Here is a 25,079-nt window from a genome sequence, read left to right on the forward strand (position 1 = left end):
GGCCTCTGAGCCCAAGTCAGAGCAGCAACCTATCGGTCAATTGGTAGTTACCAATGATGAGAAGTCCCAGAGAGTGAAACAGATCTTCTTTCAAAAAATTAGTTGGAAGAATTTTCATTTTTTTTATCATGAAAGGTATGTATGACCATTATTTAAATTTTTTTTAAATGAGAGAAAGGTTGGAAAACATGCAAAAATCATTCATAATCCACAGACCCTGAAATAATTTTGTGTCTTGTGAAATAACACTTTTGTGTATTTTCTCCCAGTCTTTTTTTTCTAAGCATACATAAAATACTAACTAGTTTGAGATAGTTTTGTAAACTTAGTATACTTGCATGATTTTGTTTGCAATTTACCTAGATATAAGTCTATATAATTATCATTTGAATGGCTGCATTATAATGCATAAAATGCCTATTATATACAAGGTACCACTCTTTAAGCGTTTCCTCTATTTTATAGATGTTTAGTTGCTTCCTTTGTTATTCTAAATATTATATATGAATATCTTTGCATTTAAGAATAGTTGCCTACATACATGATTCTTAAATTGGGATAGATTCCTGAAAGTGTACTGGGTCAAATGGCATGAGAATATTTAAAACTCCAGATATATTTGCCCAAACTGCTTTCCAGAATGGTGGAATCAACTTACACCTCTACCAGCTGGGTTAAGTTTTATATTTATTTAGCCTAAACTTGTAAAGGGCTCACTTAATTTCAACTAGACTCTAAAGTCATAAACTGCTGGTAATTTGTATCCAGGCTTCTTTTCATGGTTTATACTAACAAAATGGGAAGCAAGGTGAACACATGTGTGCAACAGGGGTGAGGCAAGTGAGGTGCCCAAGGTGCAGGATTCAAGGAGGCCCTTGCACGACCCTGAGAGTGCGTGCCTCCTTAAATGCTGCTACTCATTTGCCTCACTCTAGTCTCTGCCCAGGCTAATACTTCCTGTGGTTTTCCCATGATCTCCTTGGGAAGCACATCCGGGTAGGTCCCCCCTTCACAAACCATGCTGGGTAAAGGTCAGAACGCCAGGGCGTTGGGCACTGCTTCTGGAATGAATCAATGCTCATGGTCTCTCTCTCCCTCCTTCCTGGAAGGAGACACAATGTATCTACACCGCAGGCCACCAAAAGACGCCAGCTCATGCTCAGGGAGGGTAAACTGATCCTATCAGGAGCTGGACATAACCATTATTGTTCTTGCTTGGCCATGCTTAAAAAATTCAGATTTAGCCTGAAGGTAAAGAGGACCGAACAGTTTCCGCTTTCATTTTGGAGAAATCAGAGTGGTGGCAGTATAGTGGAGCGATGCAAAGGGTATAGAAGGGAGACAGAACGTCATCCAGAGTCTACCTTAGACCACCTAAGAGACAGTGAAGGCCTGAAGTAGGATATTCGTGGATAGAACAGAGATGGAGGAGCTTTAAGGAGCTAGAATTGTCAGAATTAGGTTGGATGAAAGTCTAGATTGTGTGGGCCATACATACATGGGTGGTGCCCGCGAAAGGACTGCAGGAGAAGGAGGAGGTGTGGGAGAAAACCCGATGAGTTCAGCACGAGCGTATGGGCCTGAATGTGCCTGCAAGATACCAAAAGGGAGCTGCGCAGCCGGCAGGAGGGCCTGAGGTCTGCAGCTCAGGAGGGGAGGCAGGCCTGGCGATGTGGACTGAAAGGGAGTCCTCATAGGTGAAGGCTGAGTGGCCCAAAGACAGTGCGTAGCATGAGATAAGAACAGGACCCCAGGCAGAACCTTGCGGAGCAGCAGATTCAGCTTTTGAATCTTCCCTCTGTGTTTCTCGTTCCTGTCTAATCACGACCTACCGCTCATCCTTGCGGTTTCCTGAGGCCCTTTCCTGCGCTCAGGACACCCTTCTCTTTCCTCTTTGTCTGGCTCCAGTCTTTCCTAATCCAACACTATCAGAGCTGTCACCTTCTCTGAGGAGCCTTCCGTGGGCTTCCTCCACCCCCTGCCTCTCAGGCTTCAGTTAGGTGACTGACTCCTGAGCTCCTACGGCCCCTGATCTGCCCTCAGAGGACTAATCACTCAGCACTATCACCTCCTTCTTCCTCATCTGCCTCTGCTTCTAGACCACGAGCCCCTTGAGGGCTGAGTTCATCCGCTCAGGCTGCCATACCAGAATCCAGACTGGATGGCTTAAGCAACAGGCACTTATTTTCTTACAAGTCTAGAGGCTGGAAGCCCGTGATCAAGGTGCCAGCAAATTTGGTTTCCAGCGAAGGCTCTCTTCTCGGCTTGTAGACGGCCACCTTCTGTCTTAGGGCATTGGCGTATGAATTGGTGGTGGTGGGGGGACACAGTCCAGTCCATAACAAGACCTCAGCGAGCCTCTTTATCCCTGTATCACCAAGTTCAAGTCCAATATCTGGTACACGGTAGATGCTCAAGAATTGTTGGGCAGGAATAAACGAGGAAATCCTATCCCTTGTTATTCTTGTTCTTCATTCATTCATTCATTCATTCATTCATTCATTTAACAATACGCAGTGACTACACAATGCTCCAGGTTCTGTGTTCAGGGCTAGGGAGGCAGTGGTGAGCAAAATAGGCCTCACTCTTTCTGTGGAGGTGCCGACGGTTTAGAGAGGGTGACAGACGTTAATGAAATAATTTTTACAGAGTGTCAGAATTTCAAGGACTTTAGAAATCCCTCATCTTAAAGATGAAAAGAGAAAGGCCCAAAAAGGTATAAAAGTTGTGCCAGGGTTGTGCCACAGACCCTCCAAATTCCACATTCCCTCACTTCTCTACTTTCTGCCCCTCCTCTCACCATTAATTTTATAATAAACAGAAAGTTGTATCAACGGATGTAAAGTTCAGGTTGAACCATACGAAAGTGGTATTGTAGGTCAAAACTAGTTGAATGTCAGCCATTTCCTGTTGTTCAAACTAATTTTCTTGCTTAATCCTTAGAGCAATCCTGTAAAGTTAGCAGTATTCCCCCATTTTATAGGAAACAGGCACAGAAAGCTCAAGTAACTGCCCAAGGTTTACAGCCAGTTTGCGGCTGCCCTGGGGTGCACACAAGTCTATCTGGTGCCAAATCAGAGCCCCTCCAATACTGTAAGCTGCTTAGCTAAGGAAATCTAACCTCAAGAGGTCACTGCAACTTGTGATGCCTGTGACTTCGAGATCTCCCCGAAGCCTTCACTCCCCTTGTCCTAGGCCAGGTCTCCTGCTCCTTTGCCCAGGGGAGAGGGTGGGAGGTGGGGCCGGGCAGAGAGGTCCAGCCGGCAACTTTCTGTGGATTTTACTTCAAGAGTGAGGGTTGTAAGAGGAGATGCAGCACAACTGTGATTTTTCATTCTGTGGCATTGGTATGACGGCTGGATTAGAGAAGGGTGGTACCAGAGGCATGGAAGCTGCAGCCTCCCACGTGAGGAACAGTGATGCATAGGTGGTGGGTGTGGGGATGGAGAGGCCAGAGGGTGCAGAGAGGTTCTGAGGAGGGTCAGCCAGGACTGGCTGGCTGACTGGTGTGCTCAGGCCCCAGCGGGCCTCTCCAGGGTTTCTATGCTCATTAGCAAGGGGTGTCCCATGAGCAGACACACCTCTAAGCACAGGGGCGAGGGCGGGACCTGCCCAGGTGTTTCCGTGGCCCTGGATGAGGGTGTGAAAGAGATGGAGAAGTCAGGGAAGACACCAGGTGTTCTGGACTACCTACGAGGACTTCTCTCCGTGGCTGTTACACATGCCGAGGAAGAAGAGCATCTCCATTAGCTGCTTCCTGATTCCTTGTCAAAATTAAGTCCTCTGTCTTCTCAGAGATGGTATCACCAGCAAAGTGAAGTATAGATTCTCCAGGGCTCTGTTACTGCTGAATGGGAGAAGCTTCTAGCGGACCCCTCTCTTCACAGTTTCCATTCCCAGTCTGTCTAACCTCTGAGAGAGTTCTGGGAGATGTTTTAGGAAAACGTCATCCACATATGAACTTACTAGGAACTGTAACAAGGAAACATCAAACGTAGGTCAGAACTATTCATTCTGTCCAAGAGGAGAGCTGAAAATGAGCGTTCAGAAAAAGGGTGGTCAGTTATGTGTGTGTGTCCTAGAAATGGGGCTTATGGGTAAACCAGACCATTCAAGGCTGTTGCAACATTGTTTATAATAGCAAAAGACTGGAAGCAACTCAAATGTCTGCCACTAGAGGACTAGTCACATGAACTTCGGTGCATCCGTGTAATGGAACACTACACAGGGTGAAAAAGAGCAAGAGGCTGTGATACTTTGATATGGGAAAAAAAATTGAAGCTGTATTTAAACAAAGAAAAAGTAGAAGAATTTATATAATGTCAATTTTATATTTTAAAAAGGGGAGAACTAAGAGCATATGTTTGTATTTACATATCTCAAGACACTCTGGACAGAGACAAGAAATCACTAGGATGGGTATTGTGGATGGGGAATAGGGTGGACGGAGGCAGAGCTACAGGCCAACTCTTCACTGCATTTCCTTTTTTAAAATTGTCAAACCCTGCAAACATATTACCTATTTAGAAAGAGTGAAAATAAATAAAAAAGTGCCTTCTGACAGTTGCAGGGGGGCCATCAGGTGAGAATTTGGGGATCAACAGAGGTGAGGCTCAGAACCTCACCCCGCCTGCTTTGAGAGAAATCTTCTGCATCCGTGGATGTCTTGCTGCCCTTGTCTAGCCTGGATTAATACTTAGTCCATAGGCACACACCTGATCATCTGATCATCTACATTTGCCTTCTTACAGCACTAAACTATGTTTTCTACCTTTATCTTGCATCTACCTACCACTTCAGCATTTTATTAAAAATAAAAATAATAATAATAAAAGGAGAAATGTGGGATCAACATATAAATCAAGTACAAAAATCAAACGAATATTCATATTTGACCTGATTGTTTATAGGTCATATTGCATGATCAAAACCGAAAGTTTCTGTGATGACTGCCCTTGTACTGTTCACCATGTAAGAATTTATTCACTATGTAAGAATTCGTTCACCATGTAAGAACTTGTTCGTTATGCTTCAGAAGATTGGAGACTGATGAGAATTAGGCTTGAGATGGATTAATGATTGTACATTGAGCGTTGACCCCCCTATACTGAATTTTATTGTTGTTAACAACCATTTGATCAATAAATATGAGAGATGCCCTCTCAAAAAAAAAAAAAAAAAAAAGTGCCTTCTGTGTGGTCCAGGAGCAGAAGCACAAGTAGCTGCCTCCCATGAAGCCAGGATAGTGGGCATTTCCAAGGGCAAGTCTGTCCTCCTTCCTCATGGGCCAACAGAGGTCAAGGGTGTCAGGCTCAGCCTCCACCCACTGCCTCTCCCTTCCAGCTCCAACCATCCCAGAAGGGCCAGGGTGCTCTGGGGGAGTTTGTACTTGTTAATAAGGCCAGGACTAGCAGGTGTCAGCCTTGATAACACGTTAAAATCATCTGGGAAGCTTTTAAAATGGCCAATATCCAGGCCCCATCCCCAGAGCACCCAAATCTAAATCTCGGAGGCAAGGCCTGGGCCCTGGTATTTTTAAAGCTCCTCAGCTGTGATTCTAAATCACTGTCCTGGAGCTTCTGGGCCAGTTCATTTCCGCAGAAAGCCAGAGAAGAGAAGATATTCAGTAGCTTAAAAGAAGACATAGCACATCCTTTCAAACCTGTCAAGGTCAACCCTGAGGGCAAGTTCTATCTGGCTGGCCATGAGTGGTGAACCTGTCCTTCCCTCCCAGCAGCCCGGTCCCGAAGCGCAGCCCTGACATCACCAAATCCCCGCTGACAAAGTCGGAGCAGCTTCTGCGGATAGACGATCACGATTTCAGCATGAGGCCTGGCTTCGGAGGTAGGAGGCGTGCCCTCGGGGGGGGGGCGGCTTCATCGTTCGGGCCCGTCTGTCCGTCCCTGGCCAGAAATCACACCAAGGGACCAGCCGGCTTAGCTCTCCCTGACCAGGTGTGCTCAGGTGCGCTTGGTGGACCAGGCTCCAAGCCGAGTGTCTCCTGAGCATGTGCCCTGCCCGACCCCACACTGGGCTCTGCTGAACGTGTCCTCGGGGGTACCTGTGGGTCGGTGGCCAGGCTAGGTCAGCCGAGTTGTCCTTGGGCCACTGCTCCCGACTAGGAACACTCAGGACCCGTGAGGCCAGCAGCTGGCTGTGGGAGGGCAAGGGGAAAACGGGGCAGCTGCTCTTAAGTAACAGCCGTGGACTAAATTTATTCTCAGCTGGGAGCTGGCAGATGAACCCTTGGGTACATATCCGAGGGCAGAGTGTGGTTTGCTGGGTTTAATTAAATGCAGATAGCTTGAGAAAACAATGATTTAGTGCGGAGGGATGCCAAAGCCCTTCAAGGCTTAGCCTGCAGCTGCAGGTTTTCAGTCTTCCTAGTGTCAAATGGGGTTTTCGTCCTTATGGGGATCTTTCCCTGGAGAAGAATATTTATTTAAAAAATCACTCTCCTGCCTTATTTCTTCCAGTCACCTTGACCCAAAGAATAACCAGGCTCTAGTACCGAGCCTTCATCCAATCCATAACCTGCTGCTGTTGGCTCTGACCCCACCTCTTCACTCCTTGATGACCCTCACCTGCCCCTAAGGCCTGAGCGCAGGGAGGAAAAGGGGCAGAGCCACCTGCTCCTTGATAATGCTTTTCTTCTCTTTATGAATATTAAGCTTTCGTGGCCTATGCTCCCCAAAAATCTAAGGTTTCCAAGGCCAACATGGCGCATCACAGCCCCTGCGGAGGCTACGGCATCCCATGGGCTTAGCAAATGACCTGCATATGACTTTGGTTCTTTGCTTATTTCCCAAACAATGCTTTTCTCATAACCAGACAGACACTGGCTTCTATGATGAAAGAGGGCACAAAATCAGGAGGTAAATATGTGAAATAAAGTGGGTGACCTCGTGCTAATGCCCTGACTCTTTAGATCAGACCCTGCTTTGACCTAAGGCTTCATCATACCCTTAGATAAGCATTTGTAACCAAAGCAGAATGCTTTATATAACCTCATTGTTCCAGAATCACCTGGATGATTCAGACAAAAAAAAAAGACCTGTTTTCCCTTTACTTGAATAATCCAGGGAGCTAGCCCATGATTCCATTCTCTTTTCTCTGGTTTGACTTCAGCTTGGCATGTGGGACACCAAACCTTCAAATCTGACAAGATACTGGGGCTCCAGGGGAAAGACTCCATATGCTTATTTCACCCATAATAAAAGTTCAAGTGAAAAGAGTTAATGCTCTTGCCATGCCCTGTCCCCAGGCCCGGCCATTCCTGTCGGTGTGGATGTGCAGGTGGAGAGCTTGGACAGCATCTCAGAGGTGGACATGGTAGGTGTCTCTCTCTCTGGAGCTGCGGCCTGTGCTGGGCCAGCAGGTCCACACACCCAAATTCACTGGGTCACAACTCCCTGGGGGATGGGAATGCTCACACTTATTTTACAGATGGCTCAGCGGGGTTCAGACACTTGCCAAAAGCCACCAGATTGGTATGAAACAGAGCCAGACAGCAAAGTGACCTCCCCACCCCCACCCTTCAGTGCCCAGGCTCTTGCCATTCGGCTGCGTTCTCTGGGCAAAGGCTCTCATACAGAGCAGGGCCCATGGCCGCAGCGGCAGGTGTCCAGACATCCTGCTTCTGTGGATCAGTGTCTGCTGTGGACATGTGTGAGAAGCAAACCTGTACCTTTTTTTTTAGTGAGTTCAGATTAAAAAATATAATATTCTATACAACTCCTTGAGTTAACCAGACTCTTTACAGGGCCTTACCTTAGTTTGGGTTCCCCAAGAAGCAGACCTAAGACAAGCCTTCTAGCACAAGTAGCTAATTTGGGAGGTGGTCCCAGTAAACACAGGGAAAGTTGGGAGGTGAGACAGGGCAGGGTAGGAAGCACAGGGGGCCGGCCGTTAAGCTGGTTACTGCACTATTATGGGTCTCAATCCCATCGGGGCTCTGGGAGTCAGCAAAGAGCACAGCTCAGGGTTACCCCAGCGGGGAGTTCAGGGAGCCGGGTGCTTATTCACCCCCGACCCCTATCCCACCCCTGACTGAGGGCTGCTTGCGGAGGCATTAACCCTGCCCCTTGTCCAGGCGCAGAGCCCTCAGGTTTCAGAGGGTCCCAGGTGCAGGTAGGGCAGCCTTCTCCGTGCGGGGCAAATGCCAGGGTGTGGGGCAGGTTCAGGGACCCTCTAGGCTAGAGATCCCTTGCTGAATTCCTCCCCTGCAGGGTCCCTTCCTCCCACTGCCGCAGACCCCAGGGCCTCGGAGCAAGGCCGCACTCTGTTTCATTCCCGGCCCGTGAGGGCTGCTCCGAGGGGGTACGTAAGGCCCAGCTGGTACCCCGTGGCTCAGTGCATTGGGTCCCTCTCCCACCCCCGGCCCCCAGGACTTCACCATGACCCTGTACCTGCGGCACTACTGGAAAGACGAGAGGCTGGCCTTCCCCAGCGCCAGCAACCTCAGCATGACGTTTGACGGGCGGCTGGTGAAGAAGATCTGGGTCCCCGACATGTTTTTTGTGCACTCCAAGCGCTCCTTTATCCATGACACAACCACGGACAACGTGATGCTGCGGGTGCAGCCCGATGGGCAAGTGCTCTACAGCCTCAGGTACGGCCCTTCCGGGCCCCGTGCGTGCTCTCCAGCCGGCGGCCCTGTGCCCTGGAGGCCTGGGCAGAGAGGCAAATCATTTATTCCAACCGAGAAATTGCCGGTTCCACAAATCAGATGCGCGTTTTGGCCTTGACTAGCTAGCTTGCAACTTTTCAGGCGCTGCCAACCGTCAGCACCAAGGAGAACTAACTTTACACACGAGTAAAACTTGTAAAGAATTATTCAGTCTTGAAAACACATCTGGAGGAATTTCTCAAGCCACTACTTACCGTCTATACCTTATCCTGTATGTTATATTTCAATTTAAAACCTTTAATAAAAGTTTTATTTCTTTGGTATGAGGTAGAGAAATAGGTGACGTATTTTCTCAAAGACTTGCCTCCTTTGGCCTCTCAGGTTCCCAGGTGTCAGGTGTATTTTAGAATTTTGTTTAAAAAATGTCTTTCATGTACCTGCCTGCTGCAGGTATGTCTTCTATCCTTTCTCACCAGGGTCCTAACTTGACAAACTATGTGAATTCTGGGATACTTTGTGACTTTAAATGGTGTTCTGAGCACCACTTGTTAAATGTAAAAAATTCAGTCTTTTCTTCTCACCAGCTCAGAGGCTTTAGAAGTGCGTAATTGCTCATTAAATGCTGGCCTGGAGAAGCTGTCCTTGGTACGGGTGTGCCTCCCGTTGCGGGAGAGGGTAAGAGAAGAGCTGTCTAAGCACCCAGGGGCAGAGCCGCAAGTTTTTGCTCTCCAGGGTTGCTGGGAAAAGTTGAGTGTGTGCCGTGGGTGGGTGGTAGAAGAACGGAGAGCTGGGGTGGGGAGTTACTGCCAGTGGGGAGTGTAGACCTGCAGCCTGGAGGCGCCCAGCAGTGGGAATGAAGAGCCTGGTGAAGAAAGTATCATCTTCAACCCCTGCAGCAGACCCAGAGAGAGCGCAGCCACCTGCAAAGACCTGCCCACCCCTACCCTCCTCTCTCCTTTCATTTCTTCCTGTGCAGGAGGTGATGAGAGATAGGCAGAAATGGCCCACTTGGATGCCAGCTTTGTATCTTACCTGAAGAGGGGGAAGCAGAAGTCTTAATTTGAATCAAGTTTGAAGTGTTGTTTAGTATCTCAGACCAAATTCCTTGAATTTCTGAGTTGAGATGTGTTGTTACTTATGGGGGCTTTGACTACCTATTACATGAGAATAAGCAGAAAAATCACAGGACCTGCCAAGTTTACATCCAGAACAAGAGAGGATGCCCTCAACAAATCAGCTTTAAAAAACTTGGGGAAATAAAAATACACATGAATTAGATTATACCACAAATTCTACTTGTTCAGTGTGCAGGTTACAGATGGAAAACCATCAAGAACCAATCTGATGTCTGTGATTCTAAAAATATCTGTTCCTATAACCAACTAGTGCATTAAAGAAGAAATGTTCAATCTTTTTGTTCATAACAAAAAATTCCTGCATTTGGTATTCATGTCCCCAAAGTTATCTCCAAGTGTCCCCAGACTTAATAAGTATCTTTCTTGCTGGTGATTACCCATAGAAACAGAAGCCCACCCATTAGGTGTCCAAGTTGGCAGCCAGCCTGACTCCTTCCCAAAAATATACCCCCTGGATTTCCAGAGGGGTAAGACTGCCTAGCTGCTAGGAATAGATATTCCCTCCCAGAACAGAATCATGCCATTCTCAAGTAGAATGGGGAAAATAAGGAAAATATTTAGATATTTCAGTTTCAAGAAAGCTCTTTCTTTGAATTTTCCACCTCAATTGAAAGTGATTTTTTTTTCTTTTAGGTCATGAATCATCCAGGTAATTTCCACAACTTACACATAGAAAATTTTGTGCGGCTGGGGGGGAAAAGTGTGTTCAGTACCAGCCAATAACTGTTAATCATGTCTTGCCAGGAGATTTCCCACTAGATAGGAGGTGTTCCATCTATGACTAATGATCTGTATTTGTTTTTCTTTAATGAGGAAATCTATTTTCCTGGGAAAACTTTGAAACAAAACCATTAGGCACCAGCAAGTGCTTATACAATAAGATATTTCAGTGCTTTTCCAGTACTGTGAGCTCCATGGAATTAGCAATTAAAAGCACGTATGCCCACTAGTAGATATGATGATCTATATGAGAACATCAATGGTATTTTTTTTTAAAGTGCCCAATTTGGCAACTGGCATAAGTGCTTCCCTGATATTATTTGTGAAACAGTGTACACAAATATTGAATATCAATAAAATGAATAACAGAACAAAAGAACTTGAATGTATGTAACACAGGAGAAAAATATATACTCCGATAGTTTCTTTTAAGAAACCCTATCATGAGAGTTTTTATTTCACATTGTTATATCGATGGAGACTACTGCTTTGCTTTTTTTTCTCTTCTCTTCTTTTTTCTCCTGTTTTCTCCTTTGCTCTCCTTTCCTTTTCCTTTTTGAGATATTGCTTCTTTAGTATACTTGAGTGTGACAGGAATCAGCAGAGATGTTCTGCTTGCCTCACACTGATCCTGGGGTAAAACATAAATCCGTAAAAGTTCTCCAATGAGAACTTTTTAGCTACTTACCTAAATCCCGAAACATTGCCCATGAATTATAAGAAGGAGGAAGTTACGTTGGAAGGAAGCAGAGGCCTTTTCTGTTTGTTTTATTATATTGCATCTGTATTTTGCAGCCTCTGAAAACCTGGATTTTGTCTTTTTGGTCTTAGGGTTACAGTGACTGCGATGTGCAACATGGACTTCAGCCGGTTTCCCCTGGACACCCAAACGTGCTCGCTTGAAATTGAAAGCTGTGAGTAGACGCGTGCCCAGCCACCAGCTCATAGCTCCTAAGTCACTCCACACCCTGCTAACTCTCAGAAGCAGGCGCAGGATGTGCTCCTCAGTCGTGACTCTGCTTTTAAAGTGATTTTTTAGATTGACGCTCAGTCCAGGGTAATTTTTAAAATCAGGAACAAATTTTGAACTAAAACCTTCTATTCCCATAAGTGACCCTCGATGGCTTTAAACTTTGTTCTATGGACCTGGAGCTTTTGAAGTTCCCTAGGCAACTGCTTGGGGAGGAGGAGTAAAGGGCTCTGTAATCCAAGCCCCCTGCCCTCCAGTCATACACACAGTCTACCTAGAGCCCTCATTTTTTTTTTTTGGCAGAAGATATTCATGCATTTATTTAAGGACCACTCTACTTACAGACTTGACTGATTTGTAGCCACCTGGTAGAATCATCATGAGCTTTGAGATCAAAGGATCTTAAGAGGTCATTCAAGTGCTTTTTAAAAAAATTTAACGTATCATTGATATACAATCTTATGCTCAGGTTTCACATGAGCAACAATGTGGTTACTACATTTACCCCTATTATCAAGTCCCCACCACATACCCCGTAACAGTCATTGTCCATCAGCATAGTAAGATGCTATAGAGTCACTACTTGTCTTCTCTGTGTTATACTGCCTTCCCTGTGCCCCCCCCTACATTATGTGTGCTAATCATAATACCCATTAATCCCCTTCGCCCTCCCTCCCCACACCCTTTCCCTTTGGTAACTGCTAGTCCATTCTTGGGTTTTGTGAGTCTACTGCTGTTTTGTTCCTTGAGTTTTGTGTCATTGTTATACTCCACAGATGAGAGAAGTCATTTGGTACTTGTCTTTCTCCGGCTGGCTTATTTCACTGAGCATAATCTCCTCTAGCTCCATCCATGTTGTTGCAAATGGTAGGATTTGTTTTCTTCTTATGGCTGAATAATATTCCATTGTGTATATGTACCACATCCAGAGAGCTCATTTCTGATCTGTTTTATTGCTCTTCTGAATAAGATTTCTACTGAAGAAATAACTTTCTGGCAAAAACAAGCCTGACAACAATAGCCTGAGGGCTGCCACTGTGCACACTTGTGGTGGTTGACACTCTCAGGCACAACCAAAGGACATCAGGAAATTTGCACACACATGGGAATCGTGGAAATTGTGGGAACCAGGCCCCAGGAAGAGCAAGGCTGAGGCTAGCAGCTTGCACCTCTAGCTGTCTATGCAGCAGCTCTGTTTTCCAATCTCTGCCAAAATGCTTCCTCTGGTGGGTGCAGACCAGATTCCTCCATAACTCAGCTCCTACACTCCTTCTGAACTGGCACTTTCTGGCTGGTATCAATGTCCTAGTGAGGAGTCTTGTTGGCTGGGGCACCTTGCAGGCCTGCTTGTGCTGTGGCAATGGATCAAGTGTCCCCTGGCTCCAATTACCTAGAGAGGCTGACCACACCCCACAGGGCACTGAACTGGGGAAGGGAGTAATACACCCAGCACCAAGGGAGTGATACCTGCCACATGGTGGCCTTCCACCTGCTCTGCCACTTAAACCTCACAAGGTGGCTGTGAGAAGGTTCTTGTTCATCTCCATCATGCAAAGGAGGGTCATGGTTTGCCTGAGGATACAGCACTGAGAAGGACTGCACTTGTTGGCTGTCGAACCTGGTTTTCCTCACTACACCCAGGCACTCCATCCGGAAGGTAGCTTCCTCCAGGTGGTATCAGTCCAGATATGCAGAACCACCAGAGAAGCAGAACCACAGGAGACAGGTAGTGAGAGGTTTAGGGCAAGGAGCTGGCTCACGAGAGCAGGGGTGCTGCCAGGGTGTCTGATATCTGCCAGGCAGGCTGTCAGGAAGGGTAGGCCAGGGAGAGTGCTGTCCACAGGCAGGTTTCTTCTTCCTTGGGGGGGACATAGGCCTTTTAATTGAATGGATCAGGCCCACCCAGATTATCCCAGATCATTTCCTTTATTTAAAGTGAGCTGGTCATCGACGTTACTTACATGGGCAAAGCATGTTCAGAGCAACACCTAGATTAGTGTTTGAATAACTGGGTGCAACAGCCTAGCCAGGCAGACTTGTGAAACTGACTATCACACAGGACAAGTCTACAAACAGAATAAAATAGAGCCCCAGGGAGTACCAGAGAGAGCTGTTTATGTGTGCCCAGACTGGACCAGCAGCTCTGTTAGGTTGTACCTCAGTTCTTTCGGCCTGCAGGGAAGTTTGTTCAGCTGGAATAAGAAATGTGCTCATGGAGAGTGGATAGGGGGTGGGGGCTGTGTGCAAAAATGGTAGCATGAATGGGGATGGTCCTCATGGGGGCATTGTGGGTAAAATTGCAGTATTTCCGGAATCTCTTAACTGGCTTTATTACATTTACATATCAATAGGTAATTACAAGGGTGTGTGGGAAGGTGTATCTGGACCCTGAGGGCTTGGGTGGAGTTCTCTCTTCTGTTGCAGCCCAGTGAAGAGAGAGACAGGATGACTACTTGCAAGAAATAAATGGGTTTATTAAACTTTATTTCTCCCTTTGACTGATTTTGGTTTCAGAGATGTTTTGCCCTGGGATTTTCCCCCCACAGTTACAGGCATCCTTTGATTTTATTCGGGTAAGAGCAAGTGCAGGTCGACAGAGAAGAGATTTGCTCTGCTTCTGTCTCTGTTGAGGCCTTTTCTTGCTGGAAAGCAGCCCTTTTTACCTGAGAGTGTGTAAAGGTGTTTGTCATCCATGGACACATCCCTGCACTGTGAAAGAAGAAAGGAAAGGGCTAAATCACGTCCGGTTTATAGGGCTAAACCATAGGCAACTTTGCCAATGTTCAACCATTTCTGAGCTACAAAAAATAGCAATTTCATTTGCTTTAACCTAATAAATAGCAGGCTGAGTTCCTTCTATGGGAATTATGAGATTTAGGCCCAAGAGTTTTGCTCTGATGACTTCTGGAAGATGAGAGAATTAGATGTGTCTGTGTGGATTTTGCTTGATTGAGACTATAGTGTGCTTATTCAGACTATGTGATCACAATCCCAACAGTGTGCGTGGGAGGCCTGGAGCAGCCTCCACAGGGCCCCACAGACAGGCCGGTCTTCCCTCCACCGCATGCCTGATGCCGTCTCCCATCTTTTCAGATGCCTACACAGAGGATGACCTCATGCTGTACTGGAAAAAAGGCAACGACTCCTTAAAGACAGACGAGCGCATCTCGCTCTCCCAGTTCCTCATTCAGGAATTCCACACCACCACCAGGCTGGCCTTCTACAGCAGCACAGGTGGCTGCAGGTGGGGCCCTGGGGGGTGGGCACAAGCCTGGCTAGGAAGGGGCATCCTGCATTTTAGGAAAGGTCCGATTGGTGTCAAGTGGTGGGGCCTGTGCCTCCTGGATTTGAAACAAAAGAAAGGATCTTAAATCAGGTCTAGAGGGTGGTGAGTGTTGGGTGGGGGAGGTTTTGGGGTACCCCCGAAGCACCAGAAGTGATTACCTAGAAAATATTAGTCAGGACTCAAATGAGCCACGTGAGGAGGTTTGAGACAATCACACCGACAGCTTAGTAGCCGGCATCTCACTCCTAATGTGATTGCCGGAGCCCCTGTGCCTACCAGCAAGGCACAGTCCAATTTCAGGTCTGTTGTTTTCCACTCACATTCTCTCTGCTTCAGTCTGCCCCTTTGGGGGGCTCCACTCTTAACCAATCCCCTATTACTATACTGCTGGCACAGACTCTCCTTATGACCATCTTGTGATCCTCGGTGCAGAAATTGCCAGTCATTTTCCTGGGGCAGTGTTGCTCCTTTTTGACCAAGGGTCTGAACAGGCTTGCCACCCCCCTTGCCTGAGATCATGCCCTGTGGTCTTCTTCCTGGAAGCTGAGCTTAAAGGCTGAAGTTCACTCTCTCCAACCCTTGCCTCTTTGTTGACTAATCACCTTTCAGGATATTGCTCAAATCCTTATGCAGTTTCTGGTGCTAATGCTTTGCATCATTGCCTGCACAAGGAAGTACAACCTTTTAAGTCCCAAAAGGGACACGGGTTCACCCATGACTCTTGGTCTTTTGGGGGCCCCCTGTTGCTTTGACCTTTAGCATTCTGACATTACATCTTGTTTCAGTCTGTTTGGGTTGCTGTAATGAAGTGCCATAGACTGGGTGGCTGCTAAACAATAAACATTTTTCTCAGTTCTGGAGACTAGGAAGTCAAGATTAGGGTGCTGGCAGATTCAGGGCCCAGTGAGATCCCACTTCTTAGCTCATTGACAGCCACCTTCTCACTGTACCGTCACATGCAGGAAGGGGTGAAGGAGCTCTTGACTCATTTTTATAAGGGCACTAATCCCACCAATGATGTAATCACTTCCCAGAGGCCCCACCTCCAAATACCATCATATAGAAGATTAGGTTTCAACATACGAATTTTGGGGGATGCATTCACCCAATAGCACCCCTACAATCACTTTCTGGAATTTCTATAATTCTAACGATAACCGTTGCATTAGAATTGTCCAGGATGCAAATTTTTCAAGTGAATGTTTCCAAGTCACCCTTTTATTTTCCGTCCTCATCATTTCAAGCTTATCCTGCCTTTTCCTTCCATCCTCTCATTTCTCTCAGCTCCTTGTAAAGAACACAAGGGCTGAGCTAAAGCGCAGCTGGACCTTTGATTGTTCATTCTGTCCCAAAATGTGGTTGGCTTGGTGTTTTAATGTAGAACACATTTCCCTCCATAAGGAGGTGTGGGTTATCGCCTCTCTTCCATGGGTAATCACCCTGTTCCATGGTTTTCCTCACTTCCACTTTATAAGGTATGGTAAAGTTCCAGGCAGTGTCTAAGGCATTGATGATTCCCTGAATAAAATGCATGTCATGGAAGAGCTGAGTAGCTACGGTTTGTGTTATCTTCTCTTCCTTGTGTCCCCCAGGCTGGTACAACCGTCTGTACATCAACTTCACCTTGCGACGCCACATCTTCTTCTTCTTGCTCCAGACCTACTTCCCTGCCACCCTGATGGTCATGCTGTCCTGGGTGTCCTTCTGGATTGACCGCAGAGCTGTGCCCGCCAGAGTCCCCTTAGGTAAGGAACATCTCAAATGCACATTCCAGGCATCTGAAAATACAATTCCTCCCAGATAAAACCAATCATATCAAATTGGTCCTAACCCCTCATTGGCATTATAACTTGGACAAACCTCAAGTTATTCATCCACAGACGAAAGCCATTAACAAAACTGTTTCTAGTTCCACTGATGCCCTTGCAAACAGCCCACCTTTACTCTTGTTTGAGCCACTGGGGAGGGTGGCCCTGCTCTGTGGGTGCTTTCTCTGCCCACCTAAATAAGGAATCGCATCCTAGAACAGGGTTTCTCAAAGGGTGGTGCAATGGATCTCTGTGACAGAATCTGTGAGGGAAATAATTTTTTAAAAATCCTGGGTCCCGTCTGTATGTATAGAGTCAGAATCTCTGAGAGAGGACCAAGAATCTGTATTTTTTAACAAGCTCTCCTAGTAATTCTTAAACATGCTTAAGTCTGTGAATCCCTATTCTGTGCGCGTTCCCTTAAACTGATGGCAATTTGCCACCGGTTTTTTTCCCCACTTTAAATATTGCACCTGGTCAGTCACACACACCACCACTGCTCGGATGGTTCAGGGGCTTCAAGAAGAGAGGGAGACCCACCAGGTTTTAGTGAAAGTGCATTGGAGCTGGCCCTTAAGATGACTCCTCTCCCCTGTGATTTGGTATTTTCCAAGCAAGTGTTCTTAGCTTAATTTGAAATCCCCAGGCAAATTTCCCACTGACAGATGCCCTGTCCTTTAACAGTTGGTCTGCAGCTTGCACAATTACTGTGCTAAATAAATAAACCTTCTGATTGATTTAAAAAATCTGTCTCCCATAAATGAGGTTAACATCATTCTTGGACAAATTACTTTTGAGTCCTCAAGTCGACATTGCTGTGCGGGTAGCCAGGTCCAGCAGGGGGGACAGCTGCCAGAGCCGCCCTGACAGCTGATGACACAGGCCCAGAGCTACAGCTCCACCAGCAGCAGCAAAGGCACAAATATTAAGAGAGAACTTGCACACTTTCCCCCCTTATTTGGAGAAGTAGTTACAAGAAACATATATACCTGCTCAAATATGCCATCTTTGTTTTAAATAATTGAATGGAAATAAATGTTTTATTGCTAAAATGTCTGGGGCTCTCTACCAGACAAAGTGATACAGGTGCTACGATGTATATGCAGGTATACAGAGGGGGAAAGTGCGGGCCTGAAGGGTGGAGGACCAGGAGAAGCTTCGTAGACTCTAAATCTTGAAAGATGAGTGGGTGTTTGCTGGACAGAAGGGCAGGGATGGAGACGTTCCAGGCTGAAGGTGCAGGAGGAACAAAGAACAGAGGCCCGAAGCCATCCAGCATGTTTGGAGAAATGCAAACGTGCTTATTTCTCACTCTGCAGGCATCACCACGGTGCTGACCATGTCCACCATCATCACGGGCGTGAACGCCTCCATGCCCCGCGTCTCCTACATCAAGGCCGTGGACATCTACCTCTGGGTCAGCTTCGTGTTCGTGTTCCTGTCGGTGCTGGAGTACGCGGCCGTCAACTACCTGACCACCGTGCAGGAGCGGAAGGAGCGCGAGCTGCGGGAGAAGGTGACTTTACCATGAGCTGCTCAGGGATGAGGCTTGGTCTGGCTCTGGACCTTGGGCAGGTCAGACCTTCCCTGTAAAGTGGGGTAAATGACACCACCCCCACACTTACTTCATGGGTTGGTATGAAGAGCAAATATATTAATATGTTAAAACAGTGTGAAATTTACTTTGGGCTGCATCTTTCAGTCACTCAAGCACTTATTTAGCAACTACTGTATACCAGGAGCTGAGCTAAATTAACTAAGACATGGTCCCTTTAATGCTGGCATTCATAGCTTAGTGATAAAAATAAATGACAATTCAACATGGTAGAAGAAATTATTTATGAACACAGAGGTGTAATAAAAGAAACTTTCAGGGAAGCACATTTCTCTGTTCTAGGAAATTTTCCTTCATATGTGACCTCATATATTTTCCATCATTGCCTAATCATCTTCCCTCCCACCTAGATCATCTTCCCTCCCACCTGGCTTTCTTTTCTTCCTCCTGTTTGCAGTTAAATAGTTATCTCCTCCAGAAAAGTACAACTGTATAGGAGTAAACTATCCCCACAATGCCACACCTTTCAAATTCCCACCCATCACACATACACACACACATACACAGAGCTATCCATAAACCCGTTTTTATCAGGGATCCTATCAGTTCATGGTCTTATGGAAAAGAACAGGGCTGTCATCTGATCATGAGCATTCTTGTTGGTCTCTGATACAACAATGATGTTTCCTCAGAGATGATAGGTAGACTTAAGTCAAGAAAAAATGGATACCTGCTGTTTAGAATGGCTACGGTGCCATTACCAGTATTTTCTTACCCTCCCCCCCGCCCCCGACTGGGAATAAAGACTCTAGAAAAAGACAGTCCCCTCCACTAGGCAGGCTCTTCTGAAGGGCTTCCGAGAGATGAAGCTGAGCTCACATCCCAATGTGTTGCTGTGTTCACAGCTTGCCTGCCCCTGCGGGTCATCTCAGTCGCGGGCCACCATGCTGGACAGGAGCTACAGCGACGGCGAGGTGAACGGTCTGGGCAGCTGCGTGCTAGGGAGTAGAGAGAAGCCGGACAGGACGATGGTGCAGCTGGTCCTGGCCTCGGAGAGGAGCTCCCCACAGAGGAAAAGTCAGAGGAGCAGCTACGTGAGCATGAGGATTGACACCCATGCCATTGATAAATACTCCAGGATAATTTTCCCAGCGGCATTCATTTTATTCAATTTAATATACTGGTCTATTTTCTCATAAATGCCTGTAATTCTATAAATTTCACATTCTTCTGGATGTACCATAGAAATATCTGTATGATGAAAAGTAATTTAAACTTATGATGAAAACCAAGTTCCCAGGACCCACCCTTCTCCAGTTTTCCAAAATTACATTGACACTTACTGGTTCAAAAAGCACTTATTAACCACCTTTTGTATATATATAGCGTTTACCTGGTGCTGCAGGAATATACACCCTGTAGCAACTGAGGGTAGTTGTTAGCATAGTGCTGTGGAAAAGCAGTGCTGCCCGTGTTGGGGGCCCCCTGTAGTTCAACTTCTTTTAGACCCTAGATGCTTCCTCACATGAACGACAGCCTCTACGTGAGTGTCACTGTATTCCCTGGACTAGGTGGAATTGGGAAGCACCTAAAGTTCATTTGCATGGAACATACATGTACCTAAGTCCCCACGTTGACCAAAATTCATGCTTCCGTTTATACTCTATTACCCATTTTTTCTCTATCTCATGGTTATTTTAATACAAGGAAATAACAGTATTCCCACTTTTATTTACATCTTATAGCCCATGAAGTTTTACCTATTCACAAGAATAGCTCTTTAGATTGGTGCAGGCTTCCACTTTTGGTGGGAATTTCCCTGGTAAGGAAACTGAAGAAGAGGGCACATACACTCATTTTGACCATTTTGTCTTAGAGATAAGTAGCCTAGAAACTTGTGTCTGTTTCATAATCACTCCCTCATGTGTCTCCACCTTGGGGCATGTCCCAGTTCAAAGTGAAGTCCTTTCTCAGTAATGCTCTATCCTCACTGAGGACCTTGAGGAACTGACTTTTTCTGCATCAACATTTCAAGAAAATGCATAGTTTGGGACTACCTGTAACTCACTAGGATGAGAAATACTCACATGGTTTCTGAAAGAAAAAAAAAACAAGAGGATGGGAAGCCATCACTGGACATCTCCATTTATACTCAGTGAATTCCAGCATTTTCTTTGAACCAGAAAACGGTGGCCACTGATGTCAGAGCATGGGGTTAGAGGAAAGGAGAGGGTTTGCATTTGATTTATTATTTAAAAACAATTATTCACCATATATCTATAGGATCAACCCGCACCAAATTGATCCAGACAGCAATTGTTTGAAACTCACTTTAATAAAGTGAATTCTATAAACAATGTCATTTTCATTCCAAAGTTAATTTGGCTGATCATCCATACTAAATATTATGAAATTTCTTCATGTGAGGGCTATTCTTTAATCTGAAAAAAAAACCAAAAACCCTAATTACAAGGCAGCCTCACATTTCTCCTAATAAAAGCTCATCAAAAGTTGATAAAAAGGGAAATAGATGGAATAGTTAAATGCTTTTAATATAAAAATATATATTTTTAAAACATTTTTTCAAGTTTACTTTGTGAAACAATTTCAAACTCTTCACAAACAGCTTTGTCACGTGCTCCTTCCTCATGACAGGGCCACTGTGAGTCACCCAGCAAGTTTCCAGGGCACAGCACCTGAACTTCCCCTACTTTGTTTGGGAAACTGCCATTTGAGCCAGCACACAGGGTGCTGCGTTAGTCGGCCTGGGCCACCACAGCAAAGTCTCACAGACAGGGTGGCTTAAACAGCAGCAATGCATTTCCTCTCCGCTCTGGAGGCTGGAGTCCAAGGTCAAGGTGTCGGCAGGTTTGCTCTCTCTTGGTGCCTCTCTCCTCAGCCTGCAGACGGCCACCTTCCTGCTGGGGCTTCTCCTGGCCTTTTCTCAGAGTGCATGCACCCCTGGTGTTTCTTCCTTTTCATATAGGGACACTGGTCATACTGGATTAGAGGCCCTTTAAAAGCTTGTTTACATCGATGTCCCCACTAGCAATTGTAGAGAACAGGTAATTAAATTCATGTTAAAGTTTGCTGCCTTTTCTGGTGATTCTGATTCTCTCAGGTGACCTCTACAAGCATTTCAAACTAGCGTCGATTGAGGTCATTTCCAGGTGAATGCTTTCTCAAGGCAGTACTTTGCTGTCAAAGCTGTGTGACTGAGAGAGAACGCTGTAGTATGACTTTGTGAAGACCCAAATATAAAACAACTCCCTCTTTTCTGATGAATAATTTTAGAGAAAACCTCACCTTATCTGTGGGCTCCATCGTACTTAATAAACTTTTGCTGGAGTGATTGGACAGTTGGAAGATTTGGTCAATAATATTGTCTGGTTAAGAGGCAGGTAGCATGAGGCCATACTGAATAATTTTTAGGGAGTTAAAATACTATAAAGTACACTTGACCTGAAGCTATATCTAATGTAATTTATTCTTTGCTTGGTAGTCCAAAGGGCACTTCAGGGTTTTGAGGGTTTTGCATCATTGGGGTGAATACAATGTGGACTTTGTAAAGTTGTGCAGAGTGTTAGCCAGGAGGGAATTGGGGTTAGTCAGACCAGCCCTACTTAATGGCAATATTCTCTTCCTGTGTTGTATATTCCTAACCAATATTCTTTAGTATTTTCTTAATTCCTATTTTATAGAGAAGAGTAGTGATCCTAGACTTTAGGGAGAATAAAAAATGGCATGTTAGAAACGATGAAATCTCACATCTGTAAAACCCAGTTTTACAAAAAAATATTTCCACATTTATTGTCTCATTTAAACCTGAGTGAGGAAACTTCAAAGGCAGTGAAAGGCCGACCGAATAGCATGCAGACGACATGGGTAATAAATGAAAGGCTCCTAACTCAATTCTCATGCACCTCATTACAGATGATGGATGAACACTGAACAAGTAAACAAACTATCACATACAATTCACAAACACTAGTGTGAAGAAATATTTTTTTAACCAGTTCATGGCACCTTTTTATTTATTTATTCAATCAATAATAGTGAGCGCATATCATGTAGCATGCAATGTTCAAGACCAGTGCTTCTCAAACCATCTGTGGGGTTGGGCCAGTTAATTTTTTTCTAAATTTCCAATCTGTAGACTTTTTTAATGGTGCGTTTTTTAAAAGTGGAGAGTCCGTCACAAAACCTAGGCCTATGCCTGCATTCCATCCTCTAAGAACATGGACTTGTGGGTTTGACCGTGGAGCCCAATACCATGTGTGCATGTAAAGCACAATGTTACAATAGAGCATGAGCTGAAAGGTCAATTTCATTTTGATGTTATCAAGAACAATCATGTTCCAACAACCGAATTTCAAAGATTGCTGTGAGGGAAATTTTAATACCTGTGGTAATAAGAAAGTACATTATCCAACACACACATCAATGTTAGTAATACCATTTAGCTCATTTCGGTATGATCATAACTCTCAAAATAAATGGATGCTTTAACTTCTCAATTCCATATTCAGAATTTTAATCTATTTTCTTCCCATCATTTTTAGTCTTTGTACCTTTGTGTGAAAGGAGACATCTTTGTTTTTCTTGAGACCAGAGTATTTTCCAAATGCTTTCTGGTTTACTTCAAAAACAATTTACGTATTGGTGAAGTTTAGTGGGTCTCCACAAGTAGCTCTTAAAGCTCTGGATTGTCACAATCAGTCTTGATTGTGATAAAACACATGCATTTGTAGGGCAGCTGACTGGGACACAGGCCTAGACCATGAGAACTGAATGAAGGTAACTGGATCTCCTTGAGAATCAAACCCAGGCTTTCCTAAGTGAGGTTAACTTACATGAACGCCCAACCACCCAACTGTACATTTTATCTGTAAGTCGGAAGCTTATTGCTCATGATTCAATACTCTGTTCAGTACAGCATCATTTGTATTAAGGACTCAAAGTTTCAAGTACAGAAACCTTTCATTTTGTGATGATTCACCACAGAACTCATAGTAAGGGACACAGACTAAGTATAAAAAGAGAGTAAGATGAACTAAATTCTTGATGAAAATTTAGTATCTAGTTAGCAAGGGGAAAAAAAAACCAAACAACACTTAGATTTTCAGGCCAAATGAGAGTTAAACACAACCCTAATGACTGTGAGATAAAATTCAGTCTCTCTTGGGTCTGTGCAATGTCTGACAGTTTGACTAGTCTGATGAATTGAATAGTTGCTTTGGAATTTTGTAGACTGAACCCATCTATACCTATCTAAACTCTGTGATTCTCCCATATATAAAAGCCCTTTAAACCTTTTACAGACCTAATTTATTCTGAAAACTGAAAATAAGACAAGGAAACACAATGCTATAAAGTGAGGCAAAAAATAAATCCTCCCAAATTCCCATTTCTTTGTCTTAAGAACTGACCTTTCTAAGAGTAGTATTAACACCATTTGAGCAAGCAAACAGGTTCTGACAAGAAATGCAAATACTTTTGAGTTTCTTTGTTGTAATGTAGAACCTAGATGGATGTAATTCCAAAACGTTGTCCATAAAAATGATGGATCCCAAGGGAACAGGAATTTTTGCAAGCCAAGAGGTCAATGAAATTATTTGATGAGGATTAAATGAAAAGGCACAGACATTGCTTTAGGAGATTTTAAAGGGCTGTAATAACAAAATTTCCTCTATGCAAAGGCCAAGTTTTAAATCTCATTCAGGCGTGTTACAACCTGTAATTTTCTAGTAGGTTTCTCTTAGACCTTTTGGAAAATAATCAACTTTTGTATTGCCCAATTTAATGATATGTCTAGAAAAATAGTTCAAGCACTATGAGAGAAGAAAAAATGATCTCAGAAACTCAATTGTCACCCCAAATTGGCACCATTTTCTCATGTTGTACACCTGTGCATAACTATTTTTATTTAAAATCATTCTTAATGTTCCATCTTCTCCCTAAAATACTATGATTACAGTTTAATATAAACCTACCTACAAGTTCCTGGCTTTGCCATTCCAAATACTAATCCTTACAAAATGTCTTTTAACTATGAAATATGGCATGATTATAAACATTTGGTAGCCTTACCTATAACCTAGAGGTTTAAGGTAGAGCATTACAACTGTATTTCCATTTTGTAATACTGTTCCATAACAAAATTGAATTACCATAGCATTCAAGTTGGCATTTGATTACATGTAACAGTAATCCAGTCAAACTAGCTAAAGAAAGAAACAGAATACAGCAGGATCTCACAGATAGGAAGTAAACAGAAGTACAGCTGGGCTTGATGAAAACTGGAAAGATTTCTGACAGCTTCCTACTAGGAAGTAGTAGGTAGCACCCCCCCTTTTTAAAAAAATTAAAGTATCATTGATACACAATCTTATGTTGGTTTCAGATGTACAGCACAGTGGTTCAACAGTTATCAATATTATTGAATCCTCACCCCATCTAGTGCAGTTACTACCTATCAATGTAGAAAGATGTTATGGAATCATGAACCATATTTTCCATGCTGTACCACCATCCCTGTGACCAACTTTGTGCCCTTTTATCCCTCTCTTCCTCCCCCATCCCCTGCCCCAACCCCTCACCTTTGATAACTACTAGTCACTTCTCCATGTCTATGAGTCTACTGCTGTTTTGCTTTGTTTTTATATTCCTCAAATTAGTGAAAAAATTTAGTATTTATCTTTCTCCACCTGGCTTATTTCACTGAGCATAATACCCTCTAAATCCATCCAGGTTGTTGCAAATGGTAGGATTTTTCTTTTTATGGCTGAACAATATTCCATTGTGTATATGTACCACATCTTCTTCATTCATCTATTGGTGGACACTTAAGTTACTTCCATATCTTGGCTACTGTAAATAATGTGGCAATAAACATAGGGGTGCATATATATTTTGAATCAGGGGTTTTATTTTCTTCAGGTAATTTTGCAGTTGAATTACTGGGTTGACTGGTAT

At 44.6% G+C, this 25,079-nt stretch overlaps 1 protein-coding gene across 1 annotated transcript; it reads left to right on the forward strand.

The window, feature by feature from the left end:
* On the forward strand, nucleotides 1-23,796 carry GABRR1 (gamma-aminobutyric acid type A receptor subunit rho1). Its single transcript, XM_073220989.1, has 9 exons — nucleotides 1-135; nucleotides 5,735-5,844; nucleotides 7,265-7,332; nucleotides 8,388-8,611; nucleotides 11,317-11,399; nucleotides 14,549-14,689; nucleotides 16,334-16,486; nucleotides 17,869-18,065; nucleotides 19,010-23,796. Exons 2-9 carry the CDS (start codon nucleotides 5,826-5,828, stop codon nucleotides 19,301-19,303), a joined length of 1,179 nt encoding a protein of 392 aa, XP_073077090.1. The 5' UTR covers nucleotides 1-135; nucleotides 5,735-5,825; the 3' UTR covers nucleotides 19,304-23,796.
* The last annotated feature ends 1,283 nt before the right edge of the window (nucleotides 23,797-25,079 follow it).

This window comes from Manis javanica, chromosome 13 (genome assembly GCF_040802235.1).
Source record: "Manis javanica isolate MJ-LG chromosome 13, MJ_LKY, whole genome shotgun sequence".
Classification (NCBI taxonomy): Eukaryota; Metazoa; Chordata; class Mammalia; order Pholidota; family Manidae; genus Manis; species Manis javanica.

Coding starts and splice junctions, on each gene's coding strand:
- GABRR1 (XM_073220989.1), top strand. Junction 7,333..8,387: donor GCATCTCAGAGGTGGACATG/GTAGGTGTCTCT, acceptor CCCGGCCCCCAG/GACTTCACCATGACCCTGTA. Junction 11,400..14,548: donor CTCGCTTGAAATTGAAAGCT/GTGAGTAGACGC, acceptor CCATCTTTTCAG/ATGCCTACACAGAGGATGAC.